General features: G+C 37.3%; 1 protein-coding gene and 1 long non-coding RNA gene across 3 annotated transcripts in view; one reads left to right on the plus strand and one right to left on the minus strand.

Moving 5' to 3' along the window:
• The window catches only part of LOC126957398 (uncharacterized), a 44,188-nt gene extending 29,293 nt beyond the window's left edge, over nt 1-14,895 (minus strand). Inside the window, exons 1-3 of one of the 2 annotated variants that reach the window (XR_007726737.1) lie at nt 14,494-14,573; nt 2,183-2,266; nt 1,725-1,951 (exon numbers count right to left, since the gene is read on the minus strand). This is a non-coding gene — a long non-coding RNA (uncharacterized LOC126957398). Of the gene's footprint in view, nt 1-1,724; nt 1,952-2,182; nt 2,267-14,493; nt 14,574-14,772 lie in introns of those variants that run through there. The other variant, XR_007726738.1, reaches the window with a different exon arrangement.
• Nucleotides 14,896-14,978: 83 nt separating this feature from the next.
• EDIL3 (EGF like repeats and discoidin domains 3) overlaps nt 14,979-23,657 on the plus strand; it is a 456,634-nt gene continuing 447,955 nt past the window's right edge. The window contains exon 1 of the mRNA XM_050795163.1: nt 14,979-15,063. Within this exon, the coding sequence (XP_050651120.1) occupies nt 14,997-15,063 (67 nt within the window). The 5' untranslated portion in view covers nt 14,979-14,996. The remainder of the gene's footprint in view (nt 15,064-23,657) is intronic.

Consider the following 23,657-nt stretch of genomic DNA (forward strand, 5'->3'; position numbering starts at 1 on the left):
ATAATCACCCATGTAAATAAAATTTTAATCATACATGAAACTATTTCAAACAATCTCCTTAGTATAAATTCTTAGAAATTGGTTCACTAGGTCAAAGCTTATATTATTTTTATCCTTCTTGATATATATTGTTAAACTGTTTCTTAGAAAGGTGGAGGCAATCAATAGTCTCATTGGTGGTGTATAAGAGTCAGATATTACTGGGAAATATTATTTCTGCTTTGAAGTTTACCTTTGAATTCTTTTATAATTTTCTGACATATAGAAGTTCTGTGTTCATTTTATGTAGACAGAGAAATTAGTCACTAACTTATCTTATTATTTTCATTTTTAAAATGTTCTTACTTATCTAAATTAGCTTAAAATATTGACATAAGTTTTTCTATTTTATGTTATTTGATAGTAAAGATAATAGGCTTGTCGATCAATTTTTAATTTAGTTTAGTCTCTATTGAAATGAAAGTTCTTTTTATGTAAAAAATAGAATTACTATAAGTATATACACTTTATTTGATTTGTAGATGTATTAAATTATACCTGCACCTTAAAAATTGAGACATTAGAAGTTAAATTTTGGGTTTCATAAAACAAATCTGACCACGTTGGTTCCATAATCCTGCAAGACAACAATTTGTGGTTAGGTAGCTTGCTGTTCCCTTTAAAGTGAGTGTGCATTTTCCAATTTGCCACCATCCATTATTATATTCTACTAGGTCCACTTCTCTGCTGTATGTGGCTTGCCTGAGCACAGTAGGCAGTTAGTGAGCATTTTCATTTTAAATAATAGATAAAACAGACGTTCACAGACAAGGCTTAACAGGATTGATCTGGGGGCTGGTTTCCTTATGACACTCTGTTGTCCCTGTTGTGTAAAGCTGAATAGATTCCCATATTGTTTTAGTTTCAGTGGATGTGCAGTCCTGGCAGACCAGGATTTTTGGTGTACATATGGAGTATAAGGTTGTATGCAGGTGAATTTAGTCAAGGCTAGGAAATTACTGAAATGCTTGGGCTGCACAATAACACCACTAAAGAAAAATATTATCTTAGCATTTTGCAGACCTTGAATTTAGTGGCTTAAAACAAACTACTTTGTACAATGCCTGAGACATAGTATATGGTAAATGGATATTTTTGTAATGCATGAAAGAGTAGGTGAATGATTGAATGTCTCATGATAAGGTTTTATTACTAGTGAGTTGGAGATTAACTGAGAGTAAAGATCAAACTGCCTGAGAAAACTTACAAAGAGCTGAATATACAAAGAGGAAAACAGTATAAGATGACAGAGGAGCTGGCGGTGCTTATCATGGGTTTAACTTCACAGGTAAGACAAAATTCACTGTCAAACTGACCAAAGAGACACGCTGATCAGGAGATTTAACTGATAAAAATGTTATCAGGTGATGTTCCCAGTAGAAAAATAGGATTTAATATTTAGACACTTATGTAAAGTGTCGTTCTAATATTGTGAGGTAGCTCAAGTCAAAGTGAAAACAGCTCCCTACTCATCATCTTGTCTATCTTTTTTTAAATGAAAGAATTAAACTTTACTTGACACATTGACAATAAAGTTCAGTAAACCAAATTGTACTAGACAGTCAACATTCCTGCTTGCAGAAATTCTTGAGATTTATTTCATAGAATGTTGTTTAATAATAACACAGAATAATAAATAAAATCTTACATTTTCAGAAGGCAAGTAAAAATCAGACAATACTCACAACTTCCCATTTTTTAAACTTCTCTCCTGGTTGTAGAAGTGTCAGGGTGACTGAGGTCTCTACTTGTAATACTGTATCCAGGTGTTTGGCTTCCTGGTGGCTGTTGTGTTCCACTTCCAGCCCTTTCTAAGACCATGCCATCCATTCTTCCCAGCTTTCCAACCTCTTCCACTCCAAGTGTGTACTCTGAGCTCCAGTTAGCAGTTATCCATCTGGATATCCTTAACCTAAGTGAGAAACACTTCTTGCTCTCTTTCCTGGGAAGACATTGCTGCATTTTATACCCTCTACCTTTCTTTTCTACTTTGCCTATTTTTAAAGAGACAAAAATCAACCAGGAAACTAACCTTTTTGTTAGACCTTTTTAATCACAAAATTCTTTAAATGGTTCAGTATTCTTTTTAAAAAATACAAAAAGATACAATATAGTATATATTTCTTTGCAGCTCAGTACTTACAAGAGTCCTGCTGGAGGCAGACGCAAGCCTGCACATGATGTGTTTCCATAGGTTGCTCAAATTTGCACACTTCTGAATTGTAGCCTGGAAACAACATGGTAGAAGTCCACACCACTGTGACTTACTTAGATTTGTTTCAGAAGTGCAACGAATAAAATACTTTATTAGTTGCAACACTATGCAACTAACTGTAAAAGGAGTTGCCACATTATACAACTAACAAAATAAATTATAGATAAGGGAAAAGCAAAAGAGCCCACATTATTTGCATATATAATTATTTGCAAGAAAAAAAAAAACAAGGACTCAGAAAAATTGGTAGAACTAAAGAACTTTGAATGGGGGTGATGCTATGATTTGAATGTTTGTCCACTCCAAAACTCATTTTGAAACTTAATCCCCAATGTGTCAGTATTGAAAGGTGGAGCCTTTAAGAAGCGATTGGGTCCTGATGGCTCGCTCTCATGAATGGATTAATCCACTCATGGATTAATGGGTTATCATGCAAATGGGACTGCTGACTTTATAAGTAGAGGCAGAGAGACTTGAGCTAACAAACAGCCCCCTCATCATGTGATACTCTAGGCAGCTTCGGAACTCTGCTGAAATTCCCCATCAGAAAGAAGGCTCTCATCAGGCGTGGCCCCTTAACTTTGGAGTACTCGGCCTCTAAAACTGTAAAAAAGAAATTCTTTTTCTTCACAAATTACTCGGTTTCAGGTATTCTGTTCTAAGCAATAGAAAACAGAGTAAATGGCAAATTCTTTAATACAACAAAGAGTCATTTAGAAATATAATGGCAAAAAATGATATAATTCATAACAGAAACAAAAGAACATAGTATTTTGAACAAATATAATGAGAAGCATTTGAGACAGACAGACTAAGAAAGAGATATTTGTAAAAAATTTCATTAAAGGGCATTCAAGAAGCTAATAGGTAGAGACACATATTTCAGAACAAATAAAATAGTTCTATAAAGATAGAAGCTATTTTCAAATTGACCTACATAATTGAAGCAAACCGAAGTTTCAATGGGCTATATTTCACTTAAAAAAAAGGCATCTAAGTTTATCAAGTAGAATATATATTAGAAATTCATAAAAGTCAAATTATGAGGCCTTGGTACCAGAAAACACAAAAGTGAAAATGAAACAGTATGCAAGGTATCATGTTTGTATGAAAAGTAATATTTGAAAAAGGTGACATTTTAAGTCAGTAGATTTATTAAATATTTGGCCAGGGAAAAATTAATTTGATATGGCTTGAAGAAAGAAAAAATATAAGAAAAATAATTAATAATAAAAAACTCAAAATAAAATAGAAATTACATTGGAATATTTGTAGCTTATACAATCTTTTATGGAGTGGTTATTTTTAGATATATATCTATAAAGGAATTATGATGACTTCTGATTTTATTTTTACCCCATGCTATGGGCTAAATGGAAGGCTTTGCCACTGTCAGAAAATTATCTTAAATTTGTGAACTCATTTACCAAGAACTGAATGGGCTTAGAAATTAGAAGGCAACAATAATCTAGTCTTTATCCTAAGCTGTCTGTGAGTTGGTGCTTATTGCTCCTGTGGGAAGAAATCCTTAGCCAAAAGTCTCAGTGACTGCCAGGAGCAGTGATTTAAGGTCTATGCCATCCATTTCCTCCATAAGACTGTGTTTTAGGGCAAAGGTGTCATTTGAGACCCCAAAAGGGTATCTGTTTCAAAGCATTAAAAGGATTTTACAGAACTAATTAGAAGCAAAAGCCTGTCTGTCTTCCTCATTAAAAATGCAAGTTACTCAGGGAATTCATAAGAGTATTTTTCTGCATTTGAAAAAACTGAAATTAAGTATTAAAGAGCTAAAAGAAATATAATAATTAAAAGTAAGTTCAGTAGAACGTAAAACAGATAAAACAATAAAACATTTTGCTGTGGCTAAAAAATATAAAAGGTAAAAGGCCTAGAAGCTCCCTTTATTTAAAGTAAACTGGCTAAAAGTTGTGGATCAATAGTCTGTGCATTTAGTTACCAAAACCTGGGCTTTTCTTTTTCTTTTTCTTTTTTATTTTGCCATGGAGCCTCACTCTGTCACCCAGGCTGGAGTGCAGTGGTGCGATCTTGGCTCACTGCAACCTCTGCCTTCCAGGTTCAAGCAATTCTCCTCCCTCAGCTTTCTGAGTAGCTGAGATTACATGGTGCCTGGCTAATTTTTTGTATTTTTAGGAGAGACAGGGTTTCACCGTGTTAGGATAGTGTCGATCTCATGACCTCATGATCTGCTGGCCTCGGCCTTCCAAAGTGCTGTGGTAACAGGTGTGAGCCACTGCACCCGGCCAACCATGGCTTTTCTAAGGGGAAAACTTCCTGCATTTTCAATCATTGCTTAAGATCCCTAGGCATCATCTTAGACAGAACTGAGTCAGCAGCTCAGGGCATAGCCAGAGTGACACATTATTTAGTAGGGGAAAGGAAAATGTTAAAATAATACAAGGGTATTTTCAGCTGATGCTGAGTCAGATAGTTACAGGAAAAACTGCAAAAGTTTCCACCACTCACCCTAAATGCTATTATATCTCCAACTTATAAATAGAAAGACTAGAGGCCAGGTGTTGTAGCACTTTTTGGAGGCTGAGACAGGAGGAATGCTTGAGTTTGAGACCCTATCTCTACAAAAAAAAAAAAAAAAGTACTAGAAAATAGTTCACATATGAAATTCAATGTAAGATTTATTTTTAAAAGTAGACAAATGCAATTAACAATTTTTTAGCAGGGTCACCTATCGTCCATTTTGATGCCTTTTTAATTTATTCATCTCCACTATGAATGTTGAAGGGATTGGCCACATTTACCAATTAAATGTCATGATTTTAGATTGACTTGTAGTATGTACTTTCAATTTGATGTCTCATTATATTTTGGAAAACATTAAATAATGCATTTCCCATAATAAAAGGTTAAATAATAATTCAGTTAAAGAATTTTTTTTCAATTTTATTTGTTGATGACTGGATGAGTGAAGGCTCTCAGTTGGCTTTTACTATACAGTTTAAAACTTGTCACCTCAAAACATACAGTTTTATATGTCTCAGGTCACAAATTACTTTTCAAATCAAGTCGCATTCATATAAATGTTCTTGAGAAAAAATGATTATGTGAATCAAACTAAAATTTCTGAGTTTTAAAAATTAAGACAGGTAATTGTGCAATTTTGCATCATTGTCTCTTTTACATATGCTTTATAATTTTGTTTTTGAAACTGGAAGTTTACTAGAATTAAAGTCCCAGGATCATTAAATAAATCAAGAAAGGCATGATGTCCTTGTGTTTTCAAAATGTTATACAGAATCACTTGGTTTGAATTCTTACTTTTGTTTGAATCATCTCAAAAGCAAAAGATTAAGTTGTTATAATTTTCTTTTTTAATAATATTATCATCATCCATAAATGTAGGTTTTTGATAGCGACCAAAACAAAACTAAGAATTCAAACCTAGTGATTCTTTCTATACAATATTTTGAAAACATAATGACATCATGCCTTTCTTAATTTATTTAATGTTTCTGGGAACTTAGCTTCGTATTGAGATCATGATATTTTCTTAATTTTTCTAATTTTAATATAAGCATTATGGTTTTTATATAATTAAAATCTCTAATAAAGTATTTCATATTATATATAGTGATAATTTAAGACAAATTACAATTGTGCTATGGGACATGCATGAATATTTTATCTTATTTTAATGAAATGTATTAATTACTATATATTTCAGGAAAAATGCACTACTAGGCCCATTTTATCTACAGACAGAAAGAACAGAATCTGCATCAATGTAAAACACATAAAATTAAATGTTATTCTCCCAATGGCTGAGAAACAAGCTATATTTTAAATTGTAGTTGCTCAAAATACCATATATTAAAATATATTCCATTTCCATTTTATTTTTTAAATAAAACAGTGATTGTGAAAACAAATAATTATTTTATTGACAGATTTTTTTTCTTTAAGTTGTAGCCCATGTTGGAACAGAGAAAACCCAAGAGGATCTTATCTATTCATAATCTTTGACATTTATTTATAGTGTACACATTATTTCTTTAGATTTTCTTTAGTGTCATATTTGGTCAATTACTATGCTTGATGTATCAGACATCTGTTATATCTTAAATAAATAAATCTCTGACTCAATTTTCAGCAATGTGATAAATGGAGGAAAAGAGAAGAATATGGCAATGAAAACTAGACAAAAGGGGAAATAGTCCAAGACGGTCCTTTGGACTATCATAATACGTTTTTCCCTAGATAACCACATAACTCCTGCTATGGTGAAGTGGAAAATTTTATAATCCCTTTCTTTTAAATCAAATGACAATGAGTTCCAATTTCTGTCAAATGCAACCTCAAAGCTTAAGACATCAAATTCTACCGATTCTTGATAAGTCTCTTTTTATTTACTGTAGAGAAAAGATAATTTCCCTCCTTTATCCTATCCTGCACATTCATGAACACTTATTTCCTTCCTACACTGACGTTAATGTCTTACTCTCTCTCTCTCTCTTTTTTTTTTTTTTTTTTCTGAGCACATGCTGGTATAGAGAAAACGGCCGTAGTGCATGCACTGGAAATGGGAGACAAGAGTCCTTGTGCTGTGCCTTAGAAGTCATTAGAGTGGCCTCACCAGAGTGAAGAATAGTCCAAGTGTGCCCATTTATTTAAAATCTATTATGTAATACCAGTTATAACAATTTGATGGAAAAAAATAAGCATGAAAATTTGAAGAGGAGGTAAGGAGGTAAAACTAATGTCCTTTTCAGATGTAATGATTTTATGTCTAGAAAACCCAAAATAATAAACTAAAAAGCTAATGTAAATTATAAAAGAAAATTTACAATTTATAAAATAAGTGGGTTTAACATTAGTGCACACATATAGACACACACACACACACACAGATAGCCTTCCTATAAATGTAGAAGAGTCAGTTACAAAATATAATGCATAAATTTGCATTTAGATAGGAAATTAAAATATAAAATATCTAAGTAGAAACTTAACAAGGGAAACATAAAAGAAAATGTGGATATATACATAGGTATACTAATACCATAAATATATTTATTACAATTTTTCAACTAAACAAGCTCACTCTAAAGTTCATATAGGAAAAAAAAATGTGGCCAGGCGCGGTGGCTCAAGCCTGTAATCCCAGCACTTTGGGAGGCCGAGAGGGGTGGATCACGAGGTTAGGAAATCGAGACCATCCTGGCTAACACGGTGAAACCCCGTCTCTACTAAAAAATACAAAAAACTAGCCGGGCGAGGTGGTGGTCGCCTGTAGTCCCAGCTACTCGGGAGGCTGAGGCAGGAGAATGGTGTAAACCCGGGAGGCGGAGCTTGCAGTGAGCTGAGATCCAGCCACTGCACTCCAGCCTGGGCGACAGAGCGAGACTCCGCCTCAAAAAAAAAAAAAAAAAAAAAAAGAAAAGAAGAAAAAAAGTACATTAGTCAGGGAGTATTTTTTAAAAGAAGTAGATGATGTTTACTCTAGTAGTCATTAAAAAACATTTTAAAACAACAATTAAGCATGTAGTACTGGCATATGAATAGATAACCCAATGGAAACAGTCTATAAAAGCAAGCAGTGGAGCCAAATACATAGTGACTAAGTGAGTGAGCTGGCATGTCATATCAATTTAAAATATATGAATTTATTCAATACATGATTTTGTTATTACTGGTAGTTTTTTAAAAAACAAGTAAGATAGTAACAAATGCTATCTCTCAAATTTTAATTTGGTAAAAGTTGTAAAAACACATGAAATATTCATAAAAGAACTATAAGAAATTGTAAGATATGTTTATAAATTCAGAATTCTGAAAGCCTATCTTAGCAAATATCAAAACCTAGAAATCACAAAGCAAAGGTGGATAAATTTCATCACCCAAATATAAAATATTTTAGCTATTTTAGCACAATAAAATCAAACAAACAGGTGTAAACTAGGTTAAAGGACAAGAACCAGCTGGATAAATTTTTTGACATTAATGAGACCCCAAATGGACTAATTTCTTTATACAGATCTCCTACCAATCAATAAAAAGATTAGTAAATCAGTAGAAATAAAAGCAAAATACATAAAATGCCAGTTCACATAAAGAAAATAATTATTTTTAAATATGTGAAAAGTTGCTCAAACTCAGTAAAAATAATTGGTATTCAAAACCATGAGATGGCCGGGCGCGGTGGCTCAAGCCTGTAATCCCAGCACTTTGGGAGGCCGAGGCGGGCGGATCACGAGGTCAGGAGATCGAGACCATCTTGGCTGACACGGTGAAACCCCGTCTCTACTAAAAAATACAAAAAAAACTAGCCGGGCGAGGTGGCGGGCGCCTGTAGTCCCAGCTACTGGGGAGGCTGAGGCAGGAGAATTGCGTGAACCCGGGAGGCGGAGCCTGCAGTGAGCTGAGATCCGGCCACTGCACTCCAGCCTGGGCGGTAGAGCGAGACTCCGTCTCAAAAAAAAAAAAAAAAAAAAAAAAAAAAAAACAAAAACCATGAGATACCAATTTTTTGTCTTTCAAAGATTCCTAAGAATCATATCAGCAACACTAAAGAGAGACAAGCTGTCTGATACAGTACAGGTGGAAGGATGAACTCATAGATACCTTATGAATGGCAATTTGGTAATATCTATCACAATTTTATATGAACATTCCCCCCACCAACAATGCCACTTCAAGAAATCTATGCTAATATGTTTATCTTGCACACATGTGCAAAATGTGTATTCATTGTAATATTGCTTGCAATAGCAAAAGATTGGAAGCAACTTAAATGTCTATCAAAAAGGATTTACATATACAGATACTATGCAGTCCTTGATACAATTTCAAAACACAAAATGTGAAGAAAGGCAAGATCCATGTTTGAATAATTTAGTAACTTTTGTAAAAAGTATGTGTGTACACATATACACACTCTATATACACACATATATGCACAAGTATATGCATACATAAACACACATATATGGGGTGCGTGTGTGTGTGTATCTTTAGAAGGATGCACAAGCCTAGCTACTAGATACCAGCAGTAGGCCCTGAGGGAATAACCTTGTGTAAGAAAGGAATGTCATTAGGAGGAAAAATTTTATTTTCCTGCACACTCTTTTGTACCTTTGAACTTTTATTGTGTGTATATATTAATTATTCAAACATATTTCAGGAAGCTAAAAACCAAGTCACTAAAATGAGTTTGAGTGGGAAACTGGAGGGAAAGAATTAGAAGCACCAGAAATTTCTCCTATCAGGGTCAAATTCTGAAAGGAAAAGTACACTCTTGCTTAATGACTCTGCACATTTTCTGGAAAGAGCATCCATTAGGGAATCATGCAGGGAAATATTAGGAAGTAGGGATTTGTTATCAAATCTATAGTCTTAAAAATTAATTGTCCTTAATGTTTATAGTGGAAAGACTGAAGAAATTTAAAACATAACACTTAGCTATGTCTAAGACATGCAGTAATCTAAATGGTAAGAACCATATAATTCTTTGGAAAAATATGATTAACACAAATGAAACCACTAGAAAAAAATAAAAAGCATTATTAATTCTAAGAAATGATGGTTCTCTGGTGCTAGAATAATTCGGGGAGGTCTTAAATGGAAACAAGAATTCAGCTAGTAGGATTTGTAAGAGGGCATTTCAGGTGGGGATAACAGCATGAGCAGAGGGTTGGAGGAAAGAATTATCTTGGTGCTTGTGGGAGCAATGAAGAAAAGTGTTATGAGTTATGCAAATATTGTAGAGAATTTAAAATGTGCTTGAAATTCTACATTTCAGCAATGTATATTCTAAAATGATGCATCAAGAAGATCAGGGAGAAATGCAAACTGTACTAAAAAATGACAATTATAATTGTAACCACTGAAGTTGAAAATGTCAATAAATAAGTAAGTTAGACCACTGTCTAAACAGGCATTTTAACACAATGGCTATGAAAATCACTCCTGGAACCAGAGCAGGGCTCTGATACTAGTTCTTGGCTCCATTCCTCACCGCCAACTTGATCCTGGGCAATGTACTTAAAGGTTTTGATTCTTGGTTTCCTCAGCAGTCAAATGAAAATAATAATATTTATCTCATAAAGGTTGTTGAGGTAACTTACTTAGTAAAAATATATGTAAAAATGCCTTAGAGCTTAGCATACAGTTGACCCTTCATAATTGTTGGCAGAAGAATGCAGTGGGCTTTTGATTCATGCTGTTTAGATTCACTTATTGACTCCAATACTTACTAACTTAAGAGGATGGACAATTAAGCTAACCGCTCCATGACTTATTCCTTCTCCCTGAAATTGGAATAACAATAGTAACCAACTATATTAGTCTTCATCACAAACTACCACAAACTTAGGGGTTTAAAACAACACCAATTATTAACTCCCAGTTTCGTAGGTCAGAAGTTGAGGTGGTCTTGGCTGGATTTTCCGCTTTGAGTCTCAGAGGCTGAGAGCAAAATTTTAGTAGAAGGACATTTTAGATATTAAATAAAAAGTTTTCGAAATTCAAAACAAAGTTTTAAAATGCAAAATAATAAACAATCCCATTATTACAAGATAATAAAAAAGACTACATTTAGTGTTATTCGTTGCTTGACAAACTGAAAGATGGACTAAAACCTCTAGGTAATTTAATGGGGATGGGAGATGGGGAGTGAAGAGGATCAGGTATTAAGAAAAATTCTTTTGGAGTTACGTATATTACTATTGTCTTCTTATTTATCAGTATCATTATCTTTCATCATCACTACTGTGTGTCCAGTGCTGGACTAGGCCCTTTTGTGTATCACCACAACCTACCACTATGAGTTTGATAGTATTATTACCTTCATTTTACAGATGAGAATACTGAGGTTTGGTGCTTAACAGACTTTAATTTAGTTAAAGGAGTTAGAATGATAGAGACTATAGTCCAGTTCAGATATGCCCTGAATCCAATGTATACCTGAATCCAGGTATGCTCCAGAATCCAAATTGATAGTCAATGAGATTAATTTTTTAAAAATTGTCTTAGTTAATTTCAGCTGCTATAACAAATTACTATAGACTGGGTGTCTTCAACAATAAATATTTATTTCTCACAGTTCTGGAGGCAGGCTGAGAAGTCCAAGATCAATGTACCAGCAGATCTGGTGTCTGGTAAGGGCCTGCTTCTTGGTTCATAGCTGTCTTCTTACTGTGTCTTCATGTAGCAGAGGACAGAGAAAGATCACCTCTTTGGTGTCTCATCTTATGAGGGAACTAATCCCATTCATGAGGGCTCTTCTTATGGCCCAATTGCCTCCCAAAGGCTCTACATCTAAACATACCACAGTAGGTTCTTAGGCTTCAACAAATGAATTTGGGGGCAGGGGAGGGAGTTGTGCAGGAACATTCAGCCCATAACAAAACCCAGTGAACTTTTTATAGTCTCTTTTTCGTTTTGCTGCTACTTTATTCTGCTTTGTTTTAAAGCATCATTTTCAAGTTATTTCCGTTGCAGCACTAAATATTAAGTATGCTAACAGGTGTTCTAAGAAAAAGTTTGTCATAGTACAAAAAGGAAAGTCTGCAAAATGCTAGATTAAATATTTTTGAAAAAAATTTTTAACCACAGGACCTTTCAAAGTATTTAATATACTAACATTCACCACAAATCTCTAAGAGTCTGCTTTGATATGCAATGTCTCCCCAAATTATTTTACCATGGCTTTTTTTCCCCCCAGAAGCCTATTAACATCTTAGGGAAAAGGAGGCCTGCAGAAAATAACTTGAGAAGCACTGTCTTTGAGGGATGTACAGATTCATTTTCGGCTCCTATTAGGAGAAGCTATAAAACTGTAGGCTGGATCACAGTGATTAGCAAAGGTCCCTTAGCACTTTATGTGAGGTAAAAGATTCACAATAGAGTTTCATCCTTTTACTTTTTAAATTTTATTTTATTTTAAATAATTCAATTTCTGCTGTCTTTTAACATCTCTTATATTCCACTTCTGAACAGGCTATGTGTGAGTGCAGTAAGAGTGAAATGAATCCTATCAAGGTAAATTAGGTAAAGTGCCTAGAATCTTCAAAATGAAAGGCTTATTGGTAGATGATCATTATCAATAAGTGGTTAAAAAAAGAAGGGATGATTATGAATATGGAGCTACGGATTTAAGACTATGTATCAATTTTTGATTGAGTAGAGATATAAAACTGGCAACATCTTTCATAAGTTGTCTATCGGGTAATACAGAATGTCATCTACTGTCCCCGCACCAAGTATTTGGGCATAGAATGCGCATTGTAATGTACTTTTATGCCCACTAGAGTTTTTAAAAACCCTTCTTTAGATTAAAAGAAAGATACATGTTTAGAAACATACACTGTTGGCAAAATAATTTAACTTCTTAAAATGCTCATTAAGGTCAAATACTATCAAAAAAGTGGAAATAAATGGAATAAAATAGAAAACTACACAAAATTCTTAACACACTCCTTTTTTTCCTTAAATATCTCATTACAGAGAGACTGGTTTCCAACTTTACATTTTTAGGATTTAGTACTATCCTTTACCAATAATACCTAAAACTAATATCAGACATCTCATTTCAAAAGTTAAAGTGTACTTTAGGATGAACATGCCACAGGGTGACTGAAAACATACTTTGAAAAGGAAGTAATGATGATGCATCAGAAAGTTAGAATTTGATTCCTTGAAACGATTTGGCTACAACTCTGGACAATACTGTCTTATTCTAACATCTGTGGCTTTAGGCATATAAATAGACAGTAAATAAATGAATCTCTCTCATTCTCTTAGCAAGTTGAGTTTTTTTTTTTTAAATGTGTTTTAACCCTCCCACCAATCGTGAGATCTGAACAAACCCTGTTCTGAAAGGTGTTTTCTTTTTCTTCCCTTTCCTTCCTTCCTTCCTTCCTTCCTTCCTTCCTTCCTTCCTTCCTTCCTTCCTTCCTTCCTTCCTTCCTTCCTTCCTTCCTTCCTTCCTTCCTTCCTTTTCTCTCGTTGTTTGTTTGCCAGTGATACAATACCTTAAACCCTCCCTAGCACTATTCAGCATTACGGTTCCATTCACCTTGCATTCTTCATTTCACTTAAAATTTCAAAAGGAAGGTAGAAATCGAAGTTTAAAGGGCTCAAAGAAGCAAATGGAGATACAGTTCCATGGCTAATTGCACTCTATTATTCTTTTCTTAGTAGATTCACCTTTCAACTCTTTGCCTTCCAGAATGTTTCTCTTTCAATTTCTCTAGCTCTGTGTTTCTGTCTCTCTCCCTACCTCCCTCTCTAGGAGCCAAAAAAAAAAAAAAAAAAAAAAAAAAAAAAAAAAAAAAAAAAAAAAAAAAAAGCCCTGTTTCATTTTGGTACCTGTACCTGCTGGAATTGGATCCATGTACAGTAAGCAATCTTTCTAACCAAAAAACAGAGAAGAAAGCACAATTGTAAGCCATGAGCTGTATTTTTGGTTCAATCACTTTCATTGCAAAAACCAGTCCATTTATTTTGGCCAATAGAAAGAAAATTTGATCCACCTTATTGATGCTTCAAGAGTCTGTCCCTGCCTTTTATGTTCTTGCACAGTTCCCAAACTCGCCCCACTTCTTCTCTCAAACAGATGTCCTGCCTAACGAGATGCATGTCTCCTACTCACTACCACCCTTTTGCCCTCGTGAACAGATGAGCCCACAACCCTCTCTTCCCAGCCCTGGAGCTAACTAAAATGTAGACAGAACAGCAGAGCAGCCCTGTCTTAGCTGATTAGAGTCTTGTTGATGACTACGTTGCCTTTCCTAAGAAATACGGGGCAATTCACTTTGCAGGGTTCTGTCTCTCATACAGTTTTGTGCCCCAAGAGCCACTTTTCAAAATCTCTTAACTTCTTTTCCTGGTTATACTGAGAAAGGAAGTTCAAGGGAATCCTTAACGTGGTTAATTATAAAGTCAATGCTGGAATCATCCAAGGGACTCTCGGCAGCAAGGGTGCAGCTCTTAACCCCACAGTCTCCAGCACGTGTGGAGAAGGTACAGGCAATGCAGGAACTTCAGAGGTGGTGGCAGGTGCTAGGTGCTAGGGTGTGGCTGCAGTTGTCTCCCTCTCTCTTACAGCATAAGGAGCTGAAAGAGGAGGGGAGGAGGGAGAAAAGAGGGAGAGAGAGCAAAAGAGAGAGAGAGGAGGGGGAGACCCGGGCAGTGAATAAGAGGGCGGGCGGAGGGCGGGCGGACGCCGGGGGAGTGGGGAGCGCGCCTGCCAGGCTCAGACTCACACGCACGCCGCCTCTGTTTGTACACAGTGCGCTCCCGGCGGCCCGCTCGCTTCCCTCCAGCTCACGCTTCATTGTTCTCCAAGTCAGAAGCCCCGCAGCCGCCGCGCGGAGAACAGCTAGAGCCGAGCGCCCCGTCCGCCCGTCTGCCAGTGGGTCTGCCTGCCCGCGCAGGAGACCCGGGGCGGTCGCGGGAGCCCGGGCCCCGCCCGCAGCGCCTCTGCCGGGACCCACCCGCAGCAGAGGACTGAGCCCGCCGGCAGCTCCCCTTAGCTCACCCACCTCCGCGCGCCAGAGCGCAGGCAAAAGGGGAGGAGAGGTTCCTCTCTTCAGTCACCACTCTCGCCCTCTCCAAGAATTTGTTTAAGAAAGCGCTGCGGAAAGACAACGTCTTCTGGCATTCTTTAGTAGGGGCGGAGTCTGCTGCTGCCCTGCGGTGCCACCTCGGCTACACTGCCCTCCGCGACGACCTCTGACCAGCCGGGGTCACGTCCGGGAGACGGAATATGAAGTGCTTGGTAGCCGTCTGGCTCTTGGTCGGGGTCAGCCTCTGTGTCCCCCAGTTCGGCAAAGGTGAGGCGTCGGGACCCGGGCCGCTGGGTGAGGGATGGGCTGGGAGTCCCCTGGGAAACGCCGCGCTGGGGGCCGGAGGCGGTCCCTCGGGCGTGCCAAGGGTGGCGAGCGCCGCTGGCGGCGCGGAGGAGGCGTCGAGTCCTGGGTGCCCCGAGAAAGTGCTTGCAAAGTCTGAGCAGAGTGCGCGGAGCCGAGCTGGGAGAAGGGTGCGGGTTACCGGGTGAGATACAGGAAAGAGGAGGACGGTGGGGAGCGGTAGAGGACAACGTCCGCAGGAACCAGCTACTCCGTGGCTCACTCGGCCACTGGGTCTCGGCGCAAACCCTCCCTAGGCAGTGCGGGCGATGTTGACTGCAGACGCCGGGCAGGGCTTTCGTGGGGGCGGGAGTGGGGGAAGCCAGTGAGCCCGGGCGTCAGCTACTTGATGCGGGAAAAGGCTGGGGAGCTGCAGGGCCGTCCGCCCCCGGGTGCGGTGCTCTGGCGCAGGGCCCGGGCTGAGCCGTTCGCAAACCCAGACCGGGCGCTGGGCTTTTTGGCCGCGGGTGAGGTGGAGAGGAGTCTGACCGGTCACTTCGGCTTTCTCCTGCCTCCCCATCCCAGACGCGCAGCATCGATTACAGCAAACCCCAGGAACCCGCCCCTCCTATTCTGACCCCAGGTGTCTGGAGCTTAGTTGCGCACCCCATCCGGGTACCAGTGTTAACTCTTAGTAATGGGGAATAGTGCGGGGCAAGCCACCCCTCGCGTCCCCGCCCAGGAGCGGAAAAGTTGTAAGAGCTTGTAGAGTGATTGATGCCTTCTGTGAATTGCACGAAAAAATAAAAACAGAAAAATAAAAATAAAATAAAATTAAAAAGAAAAAAAAGCATTTAAAAGAAAACGCAGGACTTCGACGAGTGTTCTGCTGGGTAGTTTAGGCGACTTCCAGGTCCCCTGCGAGGTGCAGTTTGTCCATAAAAACCCTTGTCCTGACCCGGGTCTCGCCGCCGGCCGGGGCTGAAGTTGTTGCCGGAAAAGGGCAGCGGGGGAGGCAGGGTGTGTGGGGAGGCGAGTGGGAGCTGTGCGTGGGGGAGCTGTGCCACTCCTGCGCTCACAGATGCGGGCGGCCCCTTATGAGGGATCCGCGGGTAATAGAATCCTCTGCAGGCAGCTTCAAGTGGAGAGCTGAGTGAACTACAGGGTTTTAAATGCTGTGCCTATAAAAAAGGTAGATGGATTTAAAAATGCGTCGACTCCAATCCACTTGAGATTAGATAGAGTATGAATATTCTGCACCATCCATCCATGCACCTATCCATCTGTTTGACTCACAAGCAAATTGTGGACTCTTGGGCGACAGTTTGCCCAAGAAGCCGGGAGTTGCTGGCCAGATGCCCTCGCAGCTCTGGCAGTAGAGATCCATGGCCGCGACTTGCCTGGGCCTCCCTCCGTCCCCCAGAATGTGGTTATTTTCCCCCAGCGTGTAAGCGTGTGTGTAGGTGTGTGCCTCGCCTGCGTTTACAAAGTGCCCTTCCAGTTATCAGGCAGAGGCAGCCCCTCCACTAAAGGTTAAGAAATGGTAATGGTTCCAGTAGTTGCTCGACCGAGTATCCAGCGATATGAAAAAGAGAGTGCTTCCACGGCTGCTGTTTTTCCTTTCTCTCATTTCCCGTCTGGATTTCCTCTGCACTTTGATCTCTTAGCAGGAAGGGAAGGGGGAAGGACTGCAGGCACTCCCCTCTCCTCCTTCTCTTCCCCGCCTACGTTTCCACCCCAAATACGAAAACATACTCATCCACTCACACGCATTGTGTCACCGCCACCACCATACGTCCCCGCTCCGAGGTGGAGGGCGGCGCGGGATGGAGGAGAAGATAGTGCGTCTAGCCTATGTGGCCGCGCTTGCCTGGCTGGGTCTGATTGCCGGAGCCCTGGGGCGCGGCGAGTCCCGGCTCGCTGCAGCCAGGAGCCCTGTCTCCTGAAGATACCTGCGCCGAGGGCGCAGCTTACTTCGCTATACAAGCCAACCATGGAGATGTTGCCTGGACTCTCCATCCTGATTCTCTTAGACGATGCTCGGGAAGCTGGATACTCCATATTCTTCAGGAGATTTCTCTCTTTCCCCCCCAGCTAGCCTGTGAGGACAGGGATAGGCTTTAGGAAAAAGAAACAGACCATTTTGCATTAGCCCTTTCTGTTAAAACTTGCACCTCTCTAATTTTTTTCTCCCTCACCTCTGCAGAAGGCAGAGTACAGCTTCCGTGACAGCTCCAAACAATTAAACTTCGGACAAACTTATTGAAGCCAGTGCTAACACAGAATTTTCCTTGCACTCCTTCCCGCCCCCAATCATTAATCTCATGTCTTTTAGAAATTGGTGTTTTCCCTACGTATGGGTTGCAATTTACTTGCGTTAATGCCTGGGATTTGATAAGGATATGTAACTCCTTTTATGAGTCGTCTTTATTTTAAAATTAAAACAATGCATCAGTCAGATTGAATATTTTATTAACTATTAAATTATTCATGGTATGGGTTGCTTTAAAAAATTCAATAACATGCATACAGTTGCAGCAAGCACGTGACATCTTATGCAATCTGTCCCTGTGCCTGCAGTTTGTGCCTGAAGTCTTTAAGCAAATGGCACCGTCTAAAAATGTCTAGACATGTCCTAAATACTATGAATCATTGGCATTTGCATTTTCTTTTTTTAATCAATGGCGATTTTTAGTTAATTCTACATGAGAATAAATTAATACCTGAATAGTCTCACTCCAGATAACAACACTAACCTTTTATGATTAGTATAGTTATATTTATACAGAAATAAGGAGTTTCTTTTATGTTGTTATAATATTATGATTACATATTGATGTCTTCATTGCCTAATTTACCTGATCATTAAATTTTATACTTTAAAAATAAATGCTAACTTCAGAGTCAAGGCAAAACATGTAAAAATAATTCTGAAATATCAAATTAAATAAGAATTAAGTGAAAATAAAGTATTCTCATGTGAAAGTTTGCAATAATGCAAAATTTTGGCCATTGTGGTGATACAACACACAATTTTTTCCTCTGGTTCTGAAAAAGTTTTTCTGATTTTTCTGAAATGTTTCCTTAGAATTAAAATGTATTTGGTTTAAACGTATATGGTTTTGGGAAAAGACTTACAATAATTTAAAAAATCAGGAAAAAATTGAGATGGTCTATTTTTCCTTCTTTGATCTTGAAGTTGCAAAGATCTTCAAAACTAGGCAAATGTATTGTACTTCTGAACATTTTTCTAAATTAAAAATGTAATTTTCTCAAATATATTGACATCAATGTTCATATAAATCATGTATTCAAAATCTAGGGTATTTTAAATAAATATTTAATAAAGTTTTCTTTTCTCTCTAGATACATGTGATTTTTTTTCTTCTCATAAAATTATAGCAATGTAAAGGGAAGGAATAAGATATGCATGACTAAAATAAAGTAGCATGGTTACTCAATACCATTACAAAATATAAGCTTGACAGTTTTTAAATTAGTAGTACCAGCTATTAATTTTAGTAATTTTAAGATAAAGTTTTAATTGGGTAAAACTTTTCATTTTTGAAAGATTTTGCACAATGGGATGAAATGTATATGTTGTCGGCCGGGCGCGGTGGCTCAAGCCTGTAATCCCAGCACTTTGGGATGCCGAGACGGGCGGATCACTAGGTCAGGAGATCGAGACCATCCTGGCTAACACGGTGAAACCCCGTCTCTACTAAAAAATACAAAAATCTAGCGGGGCGAGGTGGCGGGCGCCTGTAGTCCCAGCTACTCAGGAGGCTGAGACAGGAGAATGGCCCGAACCCGGGAGGCGGAGCTTGCAGTGAGCTGAGATCCGGCCACTGCACTCCAGCCTGGGCAACAGAGCGAGACTCCGTCTCAAAAAAAAAAAAAAAAAAAAAAAAAAAAAAAAAAAAAGAAATGTATATGTTGTCATTTGTCTACAATTTTTTAAAACTTGCCCCCTTTGAGAGTTTCTTGAAGCCTAAAAAAAGTAATTCTGATAATTGTTGTTTACTGCACACACTTGCAGGTGCAATAGCTTTGAGTGAGATTATGATGTAATAGGGTCATTGTATCTCTGTCAAAGAAACAGTGCAGGCTTCAGAACTCAGTTTTTTTTGCAAATTTTGCAAATTTTGCAAATATGTGTTTAGTGTTATGGCTTCTATCATAGTTAATCATTTACTCTTTATTTGCTAAGTAGGTTGAAAATTAACATTAGTATTTTAAAAAGCAGAAAACCAAAGCTAAGCCATTCCTATTATTATTTTTAAGGAAGATGTGTAGCATCTTCCTTTGATGTTCTATGGTTATAGACTATATAAATATTCCTCTAAAATGATTTCTTCATTTTTGTAATGTTGTTTGCTTAATCAAAGCAAACATGCATTTCTAGACAGAGTCAAATGGCTGCCAATGTGAAGTAATTATTAAAATGTTTCTCATGGTTTCCTATGTAATACAGCAATAATTTAAGTACTACAGATACTTAAACTGAATGTGTTACCACTTGTCACTGAAAATACCCCTAAAAATCTTTGATTTGAGCAAGTTGTTGAAGGGAAAAGTAGACTAGAATCAACTGTGCCCTCACCAGCAGGTGTCAGGATAATCAACGAAGATCTTTTAAAGAAAAAAATAAATAAATAAATAAAAAGGAAAAATAAAAGAAGTAAAGTCATAAATGTGAATCTGCAGATCCACGTAAAGTAACTTTCTACTCTCTATGAAACTAATGTTATCAGTTAGTTTTCAGTGCTTCTCTGAAAAAGAAAAAAAGAGGGCGTTGTAAGGTAGAATCCTTCTACCATAAGATTTTAACTTGGAAACACAGACATTCAAGTGCACACTTAGGTTGAACTACTACTTTTGAGGGAGTCTTCTGAGTACCTTCCAAGGAAAAACACGGAGAGCTATGAGGTGTTTGTAGTAAAACAATTATTAAAGAAATTTATACCATCCTTTCTAAGCTTATTCTTCATATGAACTATAAGTTTCATAAATAGAAATTCTGTTCTATTGATTTACACAGACATATACGCTCAACTGTTTATTCCTGTGCATCTATTGCACTGGAAAGAGATGAGTGCTTTTATTTACTTTTTTTTGTCATTATGGTAAAGTGTATGTTTTTTAGATCTTGCAAGATTCTACATAAAACAAGTCATGTGGCCAAAAGAGACAAATGTCATGATAAATGAAGCTTTGTTATACCCCATTTCAGCCAGTTATTAATTTTTATATATGTGCCTCATCTGTATTAACTGCTGTCAGGGACTTGAACTAATTTATTTTGATTTCAATTGACTTTTCACTGATAACTTTTAGTTCTAGCATCTGCTGATGTAGTCCTCAAAACTATGTTATAGATTCACCATTACACCCTTTTCAGGAGTTTTTTATACAGTCACTGACATTGTGCCAAATAGTCGGTTTCCAGTGGCATTCTTTCTGTGTCAGAGTTCTCCTAAGATAAAAATTTCTCTCTCCTTCATTCCATCTCTTTCTTCTCCTCTCCCCTCCTCCCTCATTTCCTTGGTATATGGCAAATAGGACACAACATCTACTGTAAAATTGGTAATGATATTTTGTCATCATTAAAAGATCGCAAATCTTTGAAACATTGTGAAACCTGTAACTTACCTTTTTGTGAGGAAAGACAAGGAAGATGATAATGTCAAGCCTCTGCCTACCAAATCTGAAGTTTAAAACATAAGTGAAAATAAATTGGGATCTAAATTATGGAGCAACTCAGGATTTTACACCTTGATTTGATCACACTGTCCTGCCTAAAGCTATCAAGTATACAGTAATTTATATCCACTCCACTTGTGGAGAAGCCGCTTGCCTTGAAGCTTCGTCCACATATAACATAGCTGAGAATCTAGGAGAATCAGAGACTTCTGACCACAAAAATAGATGTCATATTTAGGTCTTAGGTCATGTATCATAGAAAAGCTTATTTCTCTTGGCTTTCAAGTTTCTGGGCACTCTATAAACTGAATCCAGAAAGTGAAAAGCATATGTGGTAATAGGTCAGGCTTAATCAGAGCAGTAAAACATGCCAACTTTTAGGCAAAGAGGAGTATATGTAAAAACAATGATACTTTGTAGTACCAAAAACTGGGTACCTGCAGTTGGGGGGTAGAGGGTGGGGGGTGGTAAGGGTGTCACCATATAAGAGAATGCAATAACTGGTGCTAATGTTGGTTTTGCATCCTAGAGAAAGCCTCATTGCAAGATATTCAACATTTTGGGGGTGCAAATGCAGTTAAATGTGCACATTATTAAAAAATACGGTTTGGTCAAAAATGTTTAAGCTTGAAAACCTGCTTAATGATGAAATAGCTAGATATCTGAACAATGTAGTTATTTAGGACTTTTCCCTTTGTGTCAGATAAAATGTTGGTATTTTTAAATTATTTTATCCTAAGGTAATAAAGTTTTACAAGACACAAAACTCAATTTTGTAGAAAAGAAGCAGACCTTGCAATGTAGATAAAATGTCCTGCAATTATTTGGTTATATTTTAGAAAATGTGCTGGTTATTTTGTTTTAAAATATGCATTATTATAGTGACAGTAACTGTGTAGGAATTGTTCGGATTTATAGTGTGTGACTTAGAATGCAGGATTTAAGTGCAAGAATTTAGGTGAAGGCTTTTTAAGCACTAAAGCACTTTTGAATGTGATTGTTACTATGGAGAAAGAAGATTGACTTAGCTTTGCCTTTTCTCTTTTCTAAAACAGGCTTGTATCAAAATGATTGATCTCTTAAAATAAGTTAATATGATATAATATTTTATAAATGGGAAGACCAAGGTTTTAATCTCCTGTTAGAGGCTATATGCTTGATTTGACGATGATAATCTCTAAATGGGGTTAGGCCACCATGCATTCCTTAAGGTTTGTGCTTGGTATTTGACAAAGCGGTATATTTTGGGAATGCAAAATAATCCTTTAAATCCCCTCTTGTACTTTAGGTCAGGGGAACCATTTCGATTTTACTGATACTGGGGATTATATGAGGTCAGCCAGGATGAAATGGGCTCATGACACAAGCAGAAAAGTCCAAAACAATTGAGTGGAAACATTGGAGAATGTATTTTATTTGAAATAAATGGATAAATCCCTCTCTATAATGTAGAGTTGTCACCCCACCCCAGGCCTGAGCCTTAGGTCTGTGCTCACAACTCTGCTGCACTCTTTTTTTTTTTTTTTTTAATCACATTTTCTTTCCAAATGCTATATGAACTCTCATTTTAACTATGCTATTTTTTCTGTTTATTTATCTTTCTATAGTTTAACTTCTGTATTATAAACCCTAACTTTTTTGGAATGTTGTTTACAGACAAACAAAAACCAAATTACCATTCACAGTGCTTTAGTGTTTATATGCCAAGTTCTTGTTTCATGTTTTGTGCTTTCTACAGAGCTAGGGCTTAGAATAGTACCAGGCAAAACAAACAAGAAAACCCAAACAGACACTTAATATAAATTGAATTGAATGTAGCTACCCACCCCCATCAGTTTGCCTGCAAAAGTACTTGCACATTTTAAATAGCAGTATGTCTCTTACATATAAAAATAGGTCAAAGTAGTTTCAGGAACTTTAAAAGCTTTGTTTCTCACTTTCTTACATAACTATTCCTTATAATGTGTATTGTAGAATGAGCCTACTTTGAAAATATTTCTCAACAGTCCTGCAAGAGCATTGTTGATAATATAATATTCAAGTGCAGGCAGGATATAAAGTACTTAACTGTGTTTGTTATGAACCTTCAATTAAAAGAAAAGCTGCTTCCAAGTGATTGTTCCCTTTTTTAGGTGCAAGATTCTGACACTTCTAAGTTTAATTTTGGCCTAGAAACAGTTATTTTTCAGGCATCATTCTGTGTTTTTTCTTCCTTTTTTTTTTTTTTTTTTGTTGCTTTCTTTTAATCGCTTAAGGACCACCACCATGTCAGCATTAAGAGTCTTAGATAAGTTAACAAGGTGCATCCATTCTAATATCTTTCAAGTCTAACATGCATTGACTGCATACAATGTGCTCCACTGTTCTAATTATCATCTTTAATTCTCAAAACTGTTGAGGCAGGTGCCATTATTATTGAAATATAAATGAGAAAATGGAGATATAGAGTGGTTAAATAACTTCCCAAGATCATAGAGCTACTAAGTAGCATGTTAAAATTAGGATCTATAGCTTGTCTCTTCACTATTACAGGGTGCTCTGTACCAATGAGTGACACATCTTGTATATCATGGAGATATTTTGTTAAATGATTTTATTATTTGTAAAACACACACATTTTGCCTAACCATTATTTAACTAGTAGTTATTTTAGAAGGATTAAATTATACTTATTCTCTTGGGACAATAATTTAAAATTTTCAAATTTAGGTTGGTAAAGTGTAAAGTTCTTTTTTTCACACTCAGAAATGAAGGAGTATGCTCATTCCTTTGGTCAGAAAGTGTTACTATATTAGAATGCATCATTGGTAAGAATAGTGAAGATGGAAAGAAGATGAGCACTTGGGAAGTGGTTTGAAATATATTTTCTTTAAATC

Source organism: Macaca thibetana, chromosome 6 (genome assembly GCF_024542745.1).
Source record: "Macaca thibetana thibetana isolate TM-01 chromosome 6, ASM2454274v1, whole genome shotgun sequence".
NCBI lineage: Eukaryota > Metazoa > Chordata > Mammalia > Primates > Cercopithecidae > Macaca > Macaca thibetana.